Source organism: Tachyglossus aculeatus, chromosome 4, assembly GCF_015852505.1.
Source record: "Tachyglossus aculeatus isolate mTacAcu1 chromosome 4, mTacAcu1.pri, whole genome shotgun sequence".
In the NCBI taxonomy this organism is placed as follows: domain Eukaryota; kingdom Metazoa; phylum Chordata; class Mammalia; order Monotremata; family Tachyglossidae; genus Tachyglossus; species Tachyglossus aculeatus.
In genome coordinates this window covers 106,395,353-106,414,828 of record NC_052069.1, presented here as the reverse complement: position 1 = coordinate 106,414,828, position 19,476 = coordinate 106,395,353, and the positions used below count along the sequence as shown (strand labels likewise).

The window sequence follows — 19,476 nt, the reverse complement described above, 5'->3', positions numbered from 1 at the left end:
ACCAAACATACTAACAAAATAAAATGAATAGATTAAATATGTACTCACAGATATGGTGGAAATTTTGGGATCTTACTAGCTCATAAAGGATTAATGAGCTAATATTTACTTTTATTAGAATGAACAAGTAACATGATGTTGATCTAGGCCCTAAGCTCCTTGTGGACAGGGAACATGTCTCCCAACTCTGTCTCCCAAGCTCTTGGTACAGTGTTCTGTACACAAAGCGCTCAATAAATACCATTGATGGTAATGATGGTGATGTTGGGTTGTATTAACAGATTTCGTAACATGGAAGGATCATAAAATAGTCTTCTGTCTCTTCGTGTTGGTGATCAGACTCTGAACACCAGGTCCTTTGCATGCTACCCAGTAGGATTCTGGCTATTGAAACAGTTGAGTAGACTGTAATCTTTTTGAGGGCAGGGAACCGATCTAACTATTCCGTTGTGCTGTCTCAAGCCCTTTGTACAGTACTCTGCACACAGCAAGTGCTCAATAAGTGCCATTAATTGATCGAATACCAGAGCGGACACATGAAAGTGATCCAGGGTTTAAAAATAGGACTTGCGTGAAAAAGTTAAGTCATTGATATTTGTCCGGAGGAAAGAAGATGGAAAAATCACTTCGATATGTGTAGGGTTATTACCGGAAGATGGGAGCAGCTGTTAATCTTGCTGAAAATGGGGAAATAAGCTTAATCATAAAAATATTTGTTAGACATGCTGGAAGCGCACCTGCATTACAATATTTAAGCATTGGAGTGGAGTTTTGAAAGCAGATGTGCTGAAGTTCATTTGAAAAATAAAGTGCCTTCGGGTAGTTTAGTGAAAATTTATGGCACTGGGCTGGAAAATTTGTGCTTTATATTATATTTTAAGTTATATTGATAATTTTTATGTTAAATTCAGTTTTCTCTATTTTCCCCCTATTTTTTTCCATTTTTTCATACATAAGAAAATGAGATACACTCTTATCTTGCTCCAACCTGCCAGTATTTTTGCTTCTGACAGTTATAAACTCCTTGAGGCAGGGACCGTGCATTTTACTTCTGTTGTACAGGAAGTCCTTCGATTTATGGCACAATTGATTCTAGAAAACTGAGCCTTAAGTTGAAATGTTGTAAGAACCAATTTTCCAATATTCTGTATGGGGGAATTAGCTCCCTGAACCAAGACCAGGTACTCTGTTTTTTCCTAAATTTTCTAAAAGTGTGTACTCAATCACAGATTGAAGCAGTGTTACCTTGTAGAAAGAGCATGGGCCTGGGAATCAGAGGACCTGGTTTCTAATCCAAGCTTTGCCACTTGTCTGCTGGGAGACCTTGGACAAGTCACCTAACTTTTCTGTGCCTGTTTCTTTACAAAATGGGGATTGAATCCTGCTCCCTCTTAGTTAGATTGTGAGTCCCATGCAGGTCAGGGACTTTGTATTTAACCTGATTACCTAATATCTACCCTAGTGTTTAAAACAGTGCTTGGCACATAGTAAACACTTAATGAGTACCATTATTGTTATCATTATCATGATTATTATTATTAAGTAATGTAGTAGTATGTCAGTGTATTTTTTAAATAGCAGTCATACTGACATAGATCTCCCAAAAAGTAAAAGCTACATATAAAAAATATACTACTGTAGTACATGCATTACCCTTACCTACAACTGGCCTAAAAAGAGATATATAGTTTTTTAATAATAATGATAATAATAGTAATAATAATTATTATTATTGCAGCATTTATGTGCTTACTATATGTCAAGTGTTGGGAAAGATAGAGGAAATTCAGGTTGGACACAGGGCTCACAATCTCATGTTACTATTGTAGATTGTTATCTGTAATAATGATAGTATATTTGTTAAGTGTTTACTGTGTACCAGACTCTGTTCTAAGTGCTGTGGGGGATACAAGCAAATAGGATTGGATTCAGTGCTTGTTTCACATGGGCCTCACAGTCTTCCCATTTTACAGGTGAGGCAACTGAGGCATAGAGAATTTAAGTGATTTGCCCAAGGTCACACAGCAGCAGCAGACAAGGGGCATAGCTAGGATTACAACCTACATCCTTCTGACTCTCAGGCCCGTCCTCTTTCCATTAGGTCACATTGCCCCTCTGAAGTGAGGGTTTATCTAAGTGATGGTGAGTTAATTGTTAATAAGCCTGCTGCTCTGTACCTGCTGAAACTGACTCGGCTTAGCAGGCAGGTAAAAAGGGGCGAAACGCCTGTCGAGTGATTGTGTGATTTCTTTCCTGGCTCGGGTTTGAAGGAATTTCACAAAGGCAGGAGAAAACGAAGGACAGCCCAGAAAAGTTGCAAGGAGCTAAGAAGAGAAGGGTTTACCTATTTTTGTCTAGACTGTGAGCCCACTGTTGGGTAGGGACCGCCTCTATATGTTGCCAACTTGTACTTCCCAAGTGCTTAGTACAGTGCTCTGCACACAGTAAGCGCTCAATAAATGCGATTGATTGATTGATCGATTTTGTCAGTACTGAATAATATGAGAAATGCCATCCCCTTGCTCCATTCTCACTAGTGTTCGGTCTCTGACAGTGGTAAGGTTCTTGAGGGTAGGGACCGTGCCCTCACCACAGCCGAAGCCTGCTTTTTGGGCGACACTGGCATCTGTGCAACAAGCCAGTTTCAGTCTGATTCTAAGGTTCTTGGCAGTGGACAGTTGAGCACAGGCACAGGGTGGGACTGAAGAGGCCTGCAGGGAAGCGCTGTCTTCCCCCAGCTCCTTCCTTCCTGGACCCATGACCTAGTGGAGCCAACAAACTGCTCCACTTTCTCTTCCTGCTTCCTTCCTTCCCCCTCCTCCCTTTCTTTCACCTTTCTCTGCTACTGACCCCTTTACGGCCACAAAGCCGGGGGCTGAACAGGGTGGAGGGGGAGGATGAAGCGGGGGCCGCATGGCACTCCTCTGTTCATTGGCAAGTGCATTTTCTCTGTCACCAATTAAAGTATCGTGGTACTCAGAATTCATTTAAAATTCTAGTGATGTGGTGTTCACTCATTTTTATTTGGATCATGTATGGCAGCCGCTGTATTCATAACTACATTTTGAATGGAAAGGTATACGAGTTTTTCCCACTTTGCTTCTTATTTAACTATGCTGTATTTTGAATCTTTTCTTTCAGACAACATCCCTGAGGACCTTAAAGATCCATTTTACATAGACCAATATGATCAGGAACATATTAAACCACCTGTTATCAGGCTTCTGCAGTCCAGTGAGCTATATTGCCGGGTCTGTAGCCTCATCCTGAAAGGGGACCAGGTAGCCGCATTACAGGGGCACCAGTCAGTTATTCAGGCCCTGTCCCGGAAAGGAATTTATGTAATGGAGAGTGATGACACCCCAGTGACAGAATCTGACCTCAGTTGTGCGCCGATAAAAATGGTGAGTGTTTGTATGTGGCATTTAAAACCAAAATCTGAATTTATACAGTTACAATTTTCTGTATTCTTTTTATGAGCTAGACTGGCTCTGGGTAGTGAGGATCATTTACAGGTATGTTCGCTTTTAGACTTCCAGTCTAAAATGAGTCCAGAGTTAAAATGGGCTAGCTATTGAATATCTCATTTATCCTGGGTTGACTTGTGTAGATGTCAGACCTGTTGTGTCACTCTTCTCTTTATTTCGGTTTATTTTTTGGTGTGTGTGGGGGTTTGCTGAATGAATATGATACTTTAATTGATTATGGAATTCTGCCTGGTCTTGAAAGGGTCTTAGTTCAATCCACCCAGATCAACACAAAACTGAGGCCTGGCACAAACAGTCCCTTTCCTCCTGCTGATTGTGTTCTGCTGTCGAGCTAGGCATGGCAGAAGACTAAATCCAAATGCATATGACTTATGTGGAGTGGGTCCCAAATAAAATAAATTCGTAGTTATTTGATGCTGCTGCTGAAGATATATGTTAAGTGCTTACTATGTGACAAGCATTGTTCTGAGTGCTGGGGTAGATACAAGATCATCAAGTTGGACCCAGTCCCTGTCCCACATGGGGCTCACAGTCTTAATCCCCATTTTACAGATGAGGGAACTGAGGCCCAGAGAAGGTAAGTGACTTGCCCAAAGTCACACAGCACACAAGTGGCAAAGCTGGGACTAGAACCTAGGTACTTCTGATCTCCTGGCCTGTGCTGTATTCACTAGGCCGTGCTGCTCCCCCATTATTTCTGCTGCTGCTGTCACCTAAACCACTGGCCCTTGCAGTAACCAGAAGGTTTCTGGACTAAATGCACTAGCACAACACATTGGAGAAACTACCGTTTTAAATCTTCACGCTACTCTGCGGCCAAAAAATTCCCGGATGAACCTCAAATATCTGGGCTGCGCCCATCAACAGCTACTCAAAATCTCAACTGAAGAATAACAGTATTTATTTTAAATAGCATGTATAAGAATTGGGAACATTGCTTTATTTCTGTTACCTAATATTGAAAAATGTTCTTAAATATTTTAATGGTTCTTTCGGTATTTTTGAAAAGTACAAAAAGAAAAGAGCTTGCGCTGAACAATTTTTTGTTTTGTATTTGTAGCATTCTTTCAAGTCAGTGTATTCACACTAATAGAACATCTGTATGTTTAGTTATTATGTTCCATTTCTGTTTCCTTATCCACTCTGTGCCTGACAGCATTTGATAATTTTATTTGAAACCCATTTTTGCCCACTAAACTATCTCCTGTATCAACTTACAGATTGTCACTTTCTCTGCTTCAGATTTAGGCTAGAAATTAAATATTTTCTGCAACATTCATTTTCTAATTTTGCATTGCCTATTATTGAAATTGAGTGGGGTATGACTTCTTCCTGTGGCTTTAAATGTTAAGGTTCAAGAGAGTGTCACCTAATTTTTTGTGCAAGTGAGTGGCAATGTTTGTGGAAGGCATAAACAATTATTACAAAAACCACTTCTAAAGTGGACATGCTACTTTTCTGGAATATATATGATGAAGCACTAACTTGAAAATGTAGGGTTTGAAACCCAGACAGTCATTTTACCAAGATAAGGGGGGGAAAAAAAGCTAAAATCATGTAAGAATTTTGGCAAGTAGTGGAGTGTTAACATGGCAACTAATCTATATTTTTGAGAAGATTCCTGGCTAAAAATTATGTATTTTTTGCTCCTTAGAGTTCTCATATGGCAATGATTGATGCATTAATGATGGCATATACTGTAGAAATGATCAGCATTGAAAAAGTAGTGGCTAGTGTCAAACGTTTCTCAACATTCAGTGCCTCAAAAGAACTACCATATGACCTTGAAGATGCAATGGTATTTTGGATAAATAAGGTAAGCGTTTTGCAATGCCCTTAGGGTGATCTGGAGAGTGTGTAGAAAACTCACTATTAGCCATAATGTACTCTGTCCCATTTTCTTTAATAATAATAATAATGATAATAATGATGGCATTTGTTAAGCGCTTACTATGGGCGAAGCATTGTTCTAGGCGCTGGGGTGGATAGAATGTGATCAGGTTGTCCCATGTGGGGCTCACAGTCTTCATCCCCATTTTACAGATGAGGGAACTGAGGCCCAGAGAAGTGAAGTGACTTGCCCAAAGTCACACAGCTGACAAGTGGCGGCGCTGGGATTAGAACCTACGACCTCTGACTCCCAAGCCCGGGCTTTTTCCACTGAGCCACGCTGCTTCTCTTTAAGATTTTCCCTGGGCAACAGCCACCTTGCAGGAGAATCTCTGAAAAGAAACTAGGCCCTAGAGAAAATATCTAAGAAGTCTGAATTTAGGAAAACACTCCCGGCTATGATTTTCTTCTTCTTTTCCCTGAGTTCGCTAATGCCAGAGAACAGTGGACAGTGTTCTGCCATTCCCTAGCTGCTCATGTGTTAATTTCTCTTGAAATGATTTGGTATTATTATACTCCAATTTAGGAGGGGGAATCATCCCTTTCCCAGCTGTTCTATAGAACATTGTTATTGGAGCAAAGTCACCCAACCTTGTTAATCCAATAGGGATGATCTTAACGTGGCTCAGTGGAAAGAGCATGGGTTTGGGGGTCAGAGTCATGGGCTCTGCTTCCAGCTCTACTGCTTGTCAGCTGTGTGACCCTGGGCAAATCACTTAACTTCTCTGTGCCTCAGTTATCTCATCTGTAAAAAGGGGATTAAGACTGTGAGCCCCACATGGGACAACCTGATCACCTTGTATTCACCCCAGTGTTTAGAACAGTGCTTCGCACATAGTAAGTGCTTAACAAATGCCATCATTATTACTATTATTATTACCTACTCCCTCTGAACAGAGCATTGTAAACATGCAAAAGAAGTGATGGTATCCCTGTCCTTGGGGAGCTTACAGTTTAGTTCAGGAATCAGGCAGACACAAATGGCCAAATATACTTCAGTAAAAGAGAGAATAGATGCAGATAATAGATAGAAGTGAATGAATGTTGAGACACATATGGAAGTGATGTAGTATTTGCATCAATCACCTCTCAGGGATCATCATCATCAATCGTATTTAGCGCTTACTGTGTGCAGAGCACTGTACTAAGCGCTTGGGAAGTACAAATTGGCAACATATAGAGACAATCAGGGATGAAGATTCCAAGTCGAGTTTAGATTATCAGTAGAGTTTACTGTATCACAGAGGTGAATAACCTGTGGTTTGGGAGCCATATCTGTCTCTGTCTGGAACCAGTTGTAGTTGTTGAGCCAGGGCATTTCAGGCTACCACCCAGCGTCTTGAGCCATTAGGACCCTGAAGACCCACTGAATTCATTCATTCAGTTGTATTTATTGAGTACTTACTGTGTGCAGAGCACTTTACTAAGCACTTGGGAAGTACACTGAACTCCTCATAACCACTTCAACTTACCTCAAAGCCATGGTATTGCAAGGCTGTTGGGCTCTGGGGGCGATGAGGGAGGATGGCGGTCATTGGCATCTAGGGCCCTCCAGTAGTTGGGGTGACTGTGAGTTGATCCTCAGCAGGGTCCTCTGGGGTCCAGTGGGTGGTCTTAGTAGAGCTAGATCCACACTACTTGAACTGCTTTCTCTCTGCCATTTGGACTGGATTATCCTTGCCCCCATCCTCCGCCGGGAGGACATTCACGCCCATTTGTGGAGCAAAAGTCCTGCCTCCCCTGGAAGTGTCCACAGGCTCGGTAGCTCTTTGGAGTTGGGGGGCTGTAAGCAGGAGCAGGAAGATCAGGTCTTAAACATCCCCCTCACTGCACCAAGAAGTCTTCCCTCAGCCCCCATGCCTGGCAGCCTAGCAGAAACCGGCGGCACACCACGGGAAGGGGATTGGCTTTGTCCTGCTGTGGACTGGGGAGAGCAGAACTCACTTACCCCTGGAGATCTCACTGTAGCTCCCATGGATTTGTCAACTCCGGTGGGATCTGAGCAGTGAGGGAGGGCTGGGCCTCTGCTACCTGTCCGTGGCTATGTGGGCACTGCCTTCTCCCATCCCTAGGCTGAGGGTAGGGAGAAAGAGGATGGGAGAAAAGGGCAAGAATAACCTTTTCCAGTTCTGGCCTGAAGCCCTGCTCTTCCTCCCTTTCCCCATTTTCCTTCCTTTCCCTTTTCCTCCCTTCCTCTCCCTTATCGGCAGCAACACAAATTTCTATGAAACAGCCCTGTGGCAAAATGATGCCATCAAATTGCATCAGCAGCATGACACAATGACAGTCAAGTATCACATGGGGGCCCATAAAACTGAGTCCCCCCCCCCCCCCCCTCGAAGTGAGGGTTTGTTGAGTTGGGGGGAATTAATTTGGCTCAGCCATTGTAAAGTGTGGGGAGATAAGGCATTTTAAACCATTAGGTGCTTCCCAGTGAAGTAAACTATGTTAATTTGTGTTCGGATTGTATGATTGGCTCTTTGATAACTCCTCAAAGGTTTCAATTTGTTTGACTCTTGACCCTTGGCATAGCATCTCTGGATAGGGAAGTAAAGATCCCAGGATGGTATAAATATTGGATTTTTAAAGAATTTTTTTTTTTCTATTTTAGGTGAACCTCAAAATGAGAGAGATAACAGAGAAAGAGATAAAATTAAAGCAGCAGTTACTGGAAAGCCCAGCTCATCAAAAGGTAAAGAATGTTGTGCAACTTTCCTGTGGACTTTTAAGTGCCAAATCCTGTCACCAGTTACTTTGTTTCCCACAAATGGAGTAGTGAAGTAGTTGGGTATAAAAGGACTTTGGAGAATATAGAGAGATGGGGAACTGTCTCTTACTCCACTCTTACCCAGTAGTGGGGAAAGTCCTCGCGAGGCTCAAGAAGAGGGGTAGATGTCCAGAGTAGGAGGATGGGATGGGTGATGTGTGTATGTAAGTCTTTATCCTGTGTGTTCTTTCCTTTCCTTTCCTTTTCCTTCAACTTTGGAATTACCATGCACTTCTGCTAACTTTTGATACTTGAGAATCTAAATGCTTTTTTTTTTTGAAATGTGATATTTGTTCAACACTTACTATGTGCCAGGCACTGTACTAAGCGCGGGGACAGGTACGAATTAATCAGGTCGGACATAGTCCCTGTCCCACATCGAGCTCATAGTTTTAATCCCCCTTTAACAGATGCGATAACTGAGGCACAGAAAAGTTAAGTTACCTGCCCAAGGTCACACAACAGGCAAGTGACTAGGCTGAGTCCCAGGCTGGTGCTCCAACCATTAGGCCATACTGTTTCTCTGAAAGAGTGTGCCTCCAGCTTAATCTTAAAAGAGCCGTCCCACTCTTAGTCTTTGCATATTGGCCTACTTGGACCCATGAACAAAGTTAAAATGGCCAAAAAGACTAAGAATTTCTCCCCTTCCCCTCTGATTTCCTTCACTAAAGAAGAGCTTTTCTCATAAAACAATAAAAACTGATTTCTGGGAATAGGAACATTCTTCAGTTTGTAGATTCTTAAGGATTGGTTTTAAGCTTTCAGTTTCTATTCTTTCAAAATGCTAGTAATTGCCATTAAAATGCTAAATAGAAATGTTGTTTGCATAAGTGCATTTAGCTATTTTGCTTGTAATTACTCTGCTGATGTTCATCTCCTGTTCCCACCTTCCTTTCCTTGCTTCCTGAGCAGTCTCCTTCCAAATGGTATTGGAAATTAGTACCTGTAAGTGATCTACTTTTACACCAGTCATCATCCAGAAAACCATGGCTTTTTAATATATTAAGTGTTGGCTTCTTTTTAAAAATGTCATAGGAGATAAAATCCTTACTTGTGAATGCATTTTGAAATATAATTTAGCTGTCATAATGAGAATTGCATAATATATTGCATAATCACTGTAAAACATTCCAGAATTTCAAATTGTATTTCGTTTCAGTGCCAAATGTCTTGTAGGATTTTCTTGTAAAACTAGTGTTTTCCTTAAAAGTTTTGGTTATTTTTAAGGTAACTTCTGGTTTTTTTCTTGATGGACATTTTCATCAATTCCCCCTTGATAGGATATTTGGCCAGCTCAAACTTGTTAAACATTTGGACGTCAGCCCTTTTAACTTAAAGCTCAAAGTATTAATGAGTTTACTGAGTTGCCTAGTTCTCTGATGGTTAAACTGACTTTCCCTCACTGATGTTACTTCCCATGTGACTTGTCACTTAGAAGTTATGAATTGTGGAATGGTTATTCCACTTACAAGAAATATGATTGCTGTGGGTGATTTGACTTTAAAACATCATTTGTCCTTTCCTGAAAATCTTCTTATCACCCTCAGGACCCACATCATCTTCAGCCCACCATTCTGTCATCAGTTTGTGCTTCCCTTCTTGACTTAGTCCCCTTATTTGAACAAATTATTCCTGTAGATTTCTGAGCACAAAGGAAATTAGACAGTGGTCAGTTCCCAGCATTCAAATTAGCAGACCGCCACTTTTGCCACTGTCTCTAGTTGCAATGTTTTAAGAACAACAAAATGCATCAAAAAGTACCATTAATCAACCAGTCGATCAATGGTATTTATTGAGCACTTACTGTGCAGAACACTGTACAAAGAGATTGGGAGAGTACAACAGAATTGGTGGACATGTTCCCTGCCCAAAAGGAATTTACCATCTAGATGGGGAGATAGACATTGATATAAATATTATAAATTAATTCTTTCTAGGTGGTAAGGTCAGCTAGTCAGGAGTCCTGGGTTCTATCTTGTCTTTGCTCTTGTCACAGGCCTGCTGTGTGACCTCAGGCAAGTCAGCCTCTCTGGGCCTTATTTTCTTCTTCTGTAAAATAGGATAATAATACCTGCACTTGATAGGGATGTCCTGAGGATAAGATGAGATATGCCGCAAAAAAACCATAGGCTTTGTTTCAGCGCAGTGTGGTTGGGTGTACACCTTGACCTTTTCACTATACAGTTGAAATTTAAATAGTTTTTTTAATGTTAAGTGCTTACTATATGTGTCAAGCACTGTTCTAAAGCTCTGGGATAGACACAAAGTCGGACACAGACCCCTTCACTCACGGGGCTCATAGTCTAAAGTAGGAAAGTGAGCAGATATTGAATTTCCATTTTACAGTTGAGGAAATGGAGGCACAGAGCATATTAAGTGACTTGCCCATGGTCACGCAGCAGGCGAGTGATGGCCCTGGGATTAGCACTCAGGTCCTCTGATTCCTAGGCCCGTGCTCTTTCCGTGAGGCTATGCTTTGCAGTTTAGCTATAGCCCACATTAAATGGGTTTAAATCGAGCTTGCTTCAGAAGGCGTAAGATTGCCTACAAGCTGAAAGTGTTCCTTAGCACTGGTGTTTTCGTAAGGCTAATAATGTCATTCGATGTAAAGTAACTGTGATAGCCCCAGTACAGTGCCATGCACCCTGTCGAGTCTCAGTAAATGGATTTTGATGATGGAAAGGGTAGGAACAAGTTGCTTGAATGGTTTCTTTTCAAAAGTTTTATCTCCTTGAAGATTTTTTTAAAACTACTTGCGAGGCTGCTTTAAGAACTAACTAGATCACCTTAGTTGGGAGATTCATTTCAGTGATTTAATATCCACATCTATCATCAAAGTATCAGATCTTTTTCATGACCTTGATTAACTATCATCGTATGTGTCTTACTGTTCTTTTTGTGTAAGCCTGATCTGATCTGGTTAACTATCATCGTATGTGTCTTACTGTTCTTTTTATGTAAGCCTGATCTGATGCATGCTGTTGCACTCTGCATGCTGGAACCTGTGGACTTTGCTTGGGTGGTACAGTATGATTCACATTCTGTTTTTATGGAGTGCTTCAGGCTGAGAGAAACCAGTTAAAATCTGTGTCGACCCACAGATTTTGTTGATGAACCAGAATAAGCCGTGTCAAAAAACGAAGATTATCCCCTTGTAATTTAGTAAATTTATTTTACTCTTCCTTTAGAGATCAGTCAGTCAGTGGTATTTGAGTACTTTGTGCTTAGCACTGTACTGAGCACCTGGAAGACTACAATAGACTAGACATGGTCCCTACCTTCAAAAAGTTTACAAACTCTTTTACATTTTAGTACTAAATTTAGTGCTTACCAAAGTAGTTAAATCTTTTAACTTTACTATGCTTAGTCAAATATTTTTTGTCTTCTTTTGACACTTTTTCTCATAGACAAGAAACTTTTTAACAGACCATTTGGAACAGGTATTTTAGTTTTGGAGTTGTTATGCATGATTATAAATCTCAAATTCATGAACTTGTGTTTCTTAGACATGGTATCAGTATGTGCTGTTACTAAGTGATTTCTACTAAATAATTTCCATTATATGAAAATTACAAAGGACTAACCTTTGTTCTTTTGGAATATACTTTATCTCAGCCTGTACCCTTCTCAAAATACATCCATGTTCAAGTGGGCTCATGAAGTTTTCTTGAGCTGTCCTGTCAAATCTTAGAAATCTGGATCAGATGATAAACCAAAGAACACTTCTCACCAGATCAAGAACCAAGAAAATAATTGTACTACTTTTCCTTAAACTTGTGTGTATTCTCAATCATGACTATGAGATTCCATTATGCAGTTTGATTTTGCACATTAGACTAAATAGTTGATGGCCCTTCTATCGTAATAGTGCGTTTGTACAATTTTTATCTTTTGCAGACTTATGAAAACTGAATAAGATTTATTTTATGTAGGAGCCTTGCATGAATTTAGTTGCCTTTTGCTTGGTGATGGTTACCACATTTTCTGAAAACTTGATATAACATTAAAAAAAATCAAACTGCATAGTAATGCTATTTGTATGTTTCTCTTTAGGAAAAGGTTAAACCCAGTAGACAGCATTTAGTGTATTAAAGGGTCTTTCTGATTTGCAAGTATAACAGCTTCCATAATTGTATTGATTCTCATTGGTTTAAAGTCAATTTACATTTTCAGATCATTTTGGATTGGATTTTGCTGTTGCCTTTTCCTCCATCTTATCTTTGAGGGCCACCTCTAAATAGTTAAGGCTATGATGTTCATATAATCAAGCCAAAAACAGACGAGGTTGATGTCTTAAATGTTCGGGTGTGTGGATACAAATTACTTTTAACCAATGTGGGAAATGCAAGCTGCTTGGTTTGCCATGCCAACCTTCACTGAAAAAGAGTGATGAATTCTTGATAGCTCTGAAGTGTATGTATAGCAATGCATTATCCCTTAAGAAAACACTTTCCTGTGTATTAAAAACAGGTTCGCTATCGACGAGAACATCTTTCAAGTAGGCAGCTGCCCTACTTTCCATTGTTGGAAGATCTCATGAAAGATGGCAGTGACGGTGCTGCTCTTTTAGCTGTGATACATTACTATTGCCCAGAACAAATGAAACTGGATGGTGAGTGGATAATTAAATTTTTCCCCTTCAGCACGTTTAAAAGATCAACTGAAACCAATAGAGCATGAGTTGATACAGCATTTCTTATTGTAAATGTTGTTTGTGTCTGTCTGGGCAATTGAAGGAACAGTACCCATATTTGTGTGGTATCATCAGTGGTACTTATTGAGCACTTACTATGTTCAGAGCACTGTGCTAAACACTTGGGAGGGTACAACAGAATTAGTGGACATGTTCGCTTCTGCTCCATTCATAGAAATTTCTATAACATTCATAGAAATGTTATGCAGGCAGAACTGGCAGGATTTGGTGACAGACTGAATATGTGGGTTGAATGAGGCAGATGAGTTGAGCATAATGCCAAGGTTAAGGGCTTGTGAAACAGAGGGTGATGATGTTATTTACAATGATGAGGAAACTCTGGGGGAGGACAGGTCTGGGTGGAAATATGAGGAGTGATGATTTGGACACGGTAAGTTTGAGGTGAAGGTTAGAAGGCTAGAGATGTTCTGAAGGCAGGAGGAAATGCAGGACTGCGCAGAATGAAAGCGAGAACAGGACTGGAGAAGTAGATTGAGGAATCATCCGCATAGAGATTGAAGCCTTGGGAGTGAATGAGTTCTGCAAGGAAGTGGGTGTATGTGCAGTATATAGAACTGGGCCTTGAGAAAACCCCACAGTTTAGAGGGTGAGAGGCAGAGGAGGAACCTCCAAAAGAGACTGAAAAGAAGCAGTTGGGAAGAGAACCAGGAGAGAATTGTGTCAGTGAAGGTAAGATAATGCTTCCAGGAGAAGGGGCTGGTTCACAGTGTCAAAGGCAGCTGAGAGATTGAAGAAGATTAGGATAGCCAAGAAGCTGTTGGATTTGGCAAGAAGGAAGTCATTGGTGACCTTATAGAGGACAGTTTCGCTAGAGCGAAAGGGTTGAAAATCAGGTTGGAGGGGTCAGGAAGTTCACATTGCTTCCTTAATAAGCACAGTCTCTAGACTGTGAGTCCGTTGTCTTGTAGGGACCGTCTCTATATGTTGCCAACTTGTACTTCCCAAGCGCTTAGTACAGTGCTCTGCACACAGTAAGCGCTCAATAAATACGATTGAATGAATGAATTAGTTTGCCTTGGTTACTTTCTCATCAAATGTGTAGAATGCCGACTTCTGCCTCAAGCGAAAGCTTATGGGGTTTGGGTAGAATGAACTTATGAAAAAATATTGTACTGTTGGAATAAGGCGTGCAGAAAACCTAAAGTTTTCATGTCTGTACAGGTTAACATAATATCAGGGAAAAAAATGTACATTTCTCGTGGAAACTTCTAATGCTTGCTCAGTTCACTGTTGTTGTGCATACAGTATCCCCCAAATGGTTATGTTGTTCTGCTGCCATTTGTATTTTTTAATGGTATTTGTTAAGTACTTACAATGTGCCAGGCACTGTACTAAGCACCGGGGTAGATAAAGCTTATCAGGTTGGACACAGTGTCTGTCCCACACGGGACTCATGGTCTTATTCTCCATTTTACAGATGTTTAACAGGCACAGTGAAGTTAAGTGGCTTAGCCGGCATTGGAACCAGGCCCTTTTGACTCTCAGGCGCATGTTGTATCCACTAAATAAGGCTGCTTCTCTTTTTCAAGAGAATGATTCCTTATGCAAGGCCTGGATGCACTCTTTTTACCCTAGAGTTCTATGAAATATTCCTCATAATGGCTTATCAGGAATCATTCATTCAATCAATCAATCAGTCGTATTTATTGAGCACTTACTGTGTGCAGAGCACTGTACTAAGCACTTGGGAAGTACAAGTCAGCAGCAACGTATAGAGACGGTCCCTACCCAACAGCGGGCTCGCAGTCTAGAAGGGGGAGACAGAAAACAAAACAAAACATGTAGACAGGTGTCAAAATAATCAGAACAAATAGAATTACAGCTATATGCACATCATTCGGCGGGACAGGTGAGAACGAGGCACAGTGAGGAGGTTAGCGGCAGAGGAGCGGAGGGTGCGGGCTGGGCTGTAGAAGGAGAAAAAGGAGGTGAGGTAGGAGGGGGTGAGGTGATGGAGAGCCTTGAATCAAATCTAAATGCTACAAAACCAGTCATCCTTTAAGAGCAGATGAAATCTACATGTATATCAAATTTGCAAGGGACCCGTTTTTCATTCAGGCCAAAACGAAAATGGTATACATTTAATTTGATGACACACTTTGGAATTAGCTTGCAACCACTTGTTTGTGCCCATGCATGAATTAGTTTTTGTCTGGGAGATTCGGACGACCATGCGTGTTTTCTCAATTACCGAGAATTCCAAGGATGTTAAGTACTTATTATGCATTCACTTTCTCACCTTTATAAGCTTACCCCTAGAATGCTTCCTTTAGTAGTCCCGCAGTGGTAGGGTAGAGGGAAAGGCTAGAAAAATCTGGAATGCAGTTTATCAATCAAGCGGACATGGTATCAGGGCCAGGCTCTTAGGCGCATCCAGTGATGCTTAACCTAAAAATGCTAGTCAGTAAGACACAGTCCCCACTCTTGGTACATTTTCGTTGTGCAGGTTGTTGCCCCCAACAAAAAGTATTTCCCACAGAAAAGCAGAAAAGTCCCTTCCCCAGTAGAATCTTGAGCACAGTAGATTCTGCTGGTAAGAAACTTTTCTTCAGGTTCGTTCAAATATACATTTTAGATATTAACCACACTTATATTTTAATACTTCAGGTGGCTCCGTTTTATTTGTGAAATCTGATCCATTTTCATGAAATTTCTGTGGAGGATAACAAGCCATATTATATTATTGTTCTGCTTTTCCCACACAGTTTTTATTACCTTCGAAGCATGGGTGGGGCGGTTATGCTCATTACATAAAATATTAAGTCTAGTCATAAGGGATGGAGGAAGAAAAAGGGTGGAAGGGAGGGGAGAAGGAAGAGAGAGGTAAGAGGGTACCTGTTATTGCTTCTCTTCTACGGGAAGCAGCATGGTGTAGTATATAAGAGCGTGAGCCTGTGAGTCAGAAGGTCAAGGATTCTAATCCTGGCTCCACCACTTGTCTGCTTTGTGACCTTGGGCAAATCCCTTCACTTCCCTTTGCCTCAGTTAGCCCATCTGTACAGTGGGGATTGAGACTGTGAGACCCACATGGGGCAGGGAATGTGTCACACCCATTACACTTGTATCTACCCCAGAACTTGGTACAGTGCCTAGCACATAGTAAGCACTTAACAGATACCAAAATTATCATTATCATTGTTATTCTATTGCACTCTTGTAAATCCTGCATTACAGTAGGCAGTCAAGTGTATTAATTCCCTCAGCAGTCCCTTTTCAATGAAGGAACTCTCTATTACTGCTATGTGATCTCATTCTCATGCTCCTTCTCCTCCTCTTCCAGCATGTATCCTTATCACTCCTTAAAATTATGTGGAACAGAAAGAATACTTTTATTTCTTCAAAATTCTGTCTCTGGCAATTATCAATGAGATATATTGAGTGCTTATTGTCTCTGAAGCACTAAGCTGTTGCGAGAGTACAGTATAATAGGTATAGACGATCACTGCCCACAAGACTAGAGGGGGAGACAAATGTTAAAATAAATTACAGGTGGATATATATATATATGATATATAACATATTATAATATAATCTCTAAGGACCAGCACATCTTTAGGGCAACAGTCTTTCTAAAAACTATATTCACCTTTCTCCAAGTCTTCAACACTTATATGGATATATACATATATATAAATATATGTATGTATATGTATATATCCATATAAGTGTTGAAGACTTGGAGAAATATATATCCATGGATATATATATATACACACACACACATATAAGTGTTGAAGACTTGGAGAAATATATATCCATATAAGTGTTGAAGACTTGGAGAAAGGTGAATATAGTTTTTAGAAAGACTGTTATATCCATATAAGTGTTGAAGACTTGGAGAACGGTGATTATAGTTTTTAGAAAGAATGTTGCCCTAAAGATGTGCTGGTCCTCAGAGATTTTGACCCCATTTTTGTGGTTTAGTGATATGTTGCTGTTCTTAGGCTTTTTTCCCCCTGAACTCTAGTATTGAATTGTTAGTGAAAAAGATTGCGAAGCAAAACTTTTCTTGAAATAAATTTCAAATGTCTTTCTTCCCTCCAGATATTTGTTTGAAGGAAGTGACGTCCATAGCAGATAGTCTTTATAATATCCAGCTTCTGAGAGAATTCTCAAATGAGTACCTAAACAAATGCTTTTATCTCACCTTGGAAGATATGCTGTATGCTCCTTTAGTGTTGAAGGTAACAAATATGGTTAAATACAAAGTTTTAAACCGAAGTAGTAAGTAATCCACTTATACTTGTTCTTTTCTTTTAGCCTAATGTGATGGTTTTTATTGCTGAACTATTCTGGTGGTTTGAGAATGTTAAGCCAGACTTCGTACAGCCTAGGGATATTCAAGAAATAAAAGATGGTGAGTGGCTAAGAGTCTGCTTTGATGATCTATGTGATACACACACACACACACACACACACACACACACACGTCTCTCTATATACATATAGTTGTATGTAAATTATGTAAATTACAAATTAAGGTTTTTAACCATACTTTGGGAAATAAAAGCACACAATTTACGTAAGTAATTTTAAGTGAGTTTTTGTATGGCTCCTTGGGAAGAGTATAGGTTTAGGAGTCAGGACCTGGATTCTGATCCCAGCTCTGTCACATGCCTGTCACATGCCTCCTGTGTGACCATTGGCAAGTCACTTCTCCCTACCTCAGTTTCCTCATCTATAAAATGGGGATTCAGCATCCATTCTCCATCCTATTTGGATTGTGAGCACCGTATGGGACAGGAACTGTACCCAATTTGATAATCTGGTATCTACCCCAGCACTTAGTACAGTGCTTGGCGCATAGTATTGTAACCCCTTTGGAGGGAATAATCTTACAATTCCTATGGGAATTTTTTGCATCCTCACAGTTTCTCAAGTTTTCGTATTAAGAAACAAAACCCATTTACATCTAACAATATAATGTTAGAGAGACCATAATTTCTTGTTACAGGCATTCTTTTGCAATTTGGGAGACTTTGGGATCCGTCAATCAATCGTATATATGGAGTGTTTACTGTGTGCAGAGCACTGTGCTACGTGTTTGGGAAAGTACAGTATAACGGAGTTGATAGGCACATTCCCTGCCCACAAATGAGCTTACTGTCTAGTCTATATTATTTATGCATAATAAATTTAAACTAAGATGTTATTGAGTTCATGGTGCCATAGCACATCCTCTGATTTCTATGTTGTCCTTTTAGTGCTTGAGAACTTGGGTGAAGTATTAGGTTGGAGGTTGGAGGTTTCAGTTTGTGCATTCATTCATTCAGTTGTATTTATTCAGTGTTTAATGTGTGCAGAGCACTGCAGTAAGCACTTGGAAAGTACATTACAGCAAGCTGTTCATCCTCTCTAGGCTGTGCAGTATTCCTAAATTTCCTAATTCAGATGCATCTCTTTCATTGTATTATCTGCTGAATGGTTACTCTTGGGGGGTGTTCTAATTATTTTCACTTATGATCCCTTTGGTCGATACAGTAATTACAGTTTTGAAAGGAGATGTTAGAGGCTAACTTTTCCACGTTTCTCACCAGGCTCTTTAGAGGTTGGGAGAAACACTAAGTTTTCTGTAAATCTGTGTTTTGTGCAGCTAAAGCAATATTACATCAAAAAAGCAATCGTCCACCTGTTCCCATTTCCAACGCAACGAAACGAAGTTTCATGGCAAGCCCGGCTTCTTCAAGCCCAGCAGAACCCCAGGCTTCCGCTCAACTCCCCCCGGAAGCTTGTAACAGGTATTACCTGCACCCTGAAGAATCTGACTATCTGTAAGTCTGTCTTTCTCAGTGAAGGCGTCACCTTCTAGTTTCCCTTTTTCATTTGGGTCATTCTGAGGCTGATTTGAGGAGGATTAGTCCAGATTTTGGGTGAAATTTTAAAATTGGCTACCGGAAGGCAGAGGCGTTTGGCAGGGAAATACAGGAGATGCGAAGGTAGGTGAAATAATTGCAGATTAAAGGAATAATTTTGAAACTGGCTCAGTGGAAAAGAGCCCAGGCTTTGGAGTCAGAGGTCATGGGTTCAAACCCCCGGCTCCACAAAGTCAGCTGTGTGACTTTGGGCAAGTCACTTCACTTCTCTGTGCCTCAGGTACCTCATCTGTAAAATGGGGATTAAGATTGTGAGCCCCACGTGGGACACCTGATCACCTTGTAACCTCCCCAGCGCTTAGAACAGTGCTTTGCACATAGTAAGCGCTTAATAAATGCCATCATTATTATTATTATTGTTATTAATAGGCTGTTCAGTGATTCAGCAAAGACAATGTAAAGGGCCACAGGTATTACAATAATATGCATAGTTTGCTGAAAATGGAGATAGTCAAAGTCTTTCCAAATGAAACAGGCACCGATCCACATTATGGTAATTGGTGAAAAAACACCAAGCCTATTGATTTCTGACTGGATCTGTACCTCGTATTACATATTTTTTGAAATGATTTTTTTTGTTGGAGAAACTGTCTCTTACCAAAATCTGCACAGGATATATTCAACCCTTCATGTCCAACAACATTGGCAAGGTGAACTTGCCCAGATGGGGCTAAAGCTTTTGGAGCCACATTCCCACGTGCTGCCTTGGGAACTGCAGAGTAATCCTTTTCTGCATTATTAAAA

At 40.5% G+C, this 19,476-nt stretch overlaps 1 protein-coding gene across 6 annotated transcripts in view; it reads left to right on the top strand.

The window, feature by feature from the left end:
* CAMSAP1 (calmodulin regulated spectrin associated protein 1) overlaps nucleotides 1–19,476 on the top strand; it is a 96,898-nt gene that overhangs the window by 59,445 nt on the left and 17,977 nt on the right. For 2 of the 6 annotated variants that reach the window (XM_038744632.1, XM_038744630.1), the window contains exons 3-10: nucleotides 3,142–3,404; nucleotides 5,143–5,304; nucleotides 7,990–8,070; nucleotides 9,058–9,090; nucleotides 12,616–12,757; nucleotides 16,904–17,043; nucleotides 17,120–17,216; nucleotides 18,453–18,630. In XM_038744632.1, the coding sequence (XP_038600560.1) occupies nucleotides 3,142–3,404; nucleotides 5,143–5,304; nucleotides 7,990–8,070; nucleotides 9,058–9,090; nucleotides 12,616–12,757; nucleotides 16,904–17,043; nucleotides 17,120–17,216; nucleotides 18,453–18,630 (1,096 nt within the window). Of the gene's footprint in view, nucleotides 1–3,141; nucleotides 3,405–5,142; nucleotides 5,305–7,989; nucleotides 8,071–9,057; nucleotides 9,091–11,552; nucleotides 11,586–12,615; nucleotides 12,758–16,903; nucleotides 17,044–17,119; nucleotides 17,217–18,452; nucleotides 18,631–19,476 lie in introns of those variants that run through there. The other 4 variants (XM_038744633.1, XM_038744631.1, XM_038744634.1 and 1 more) reach the window with 4 other exon arrangements.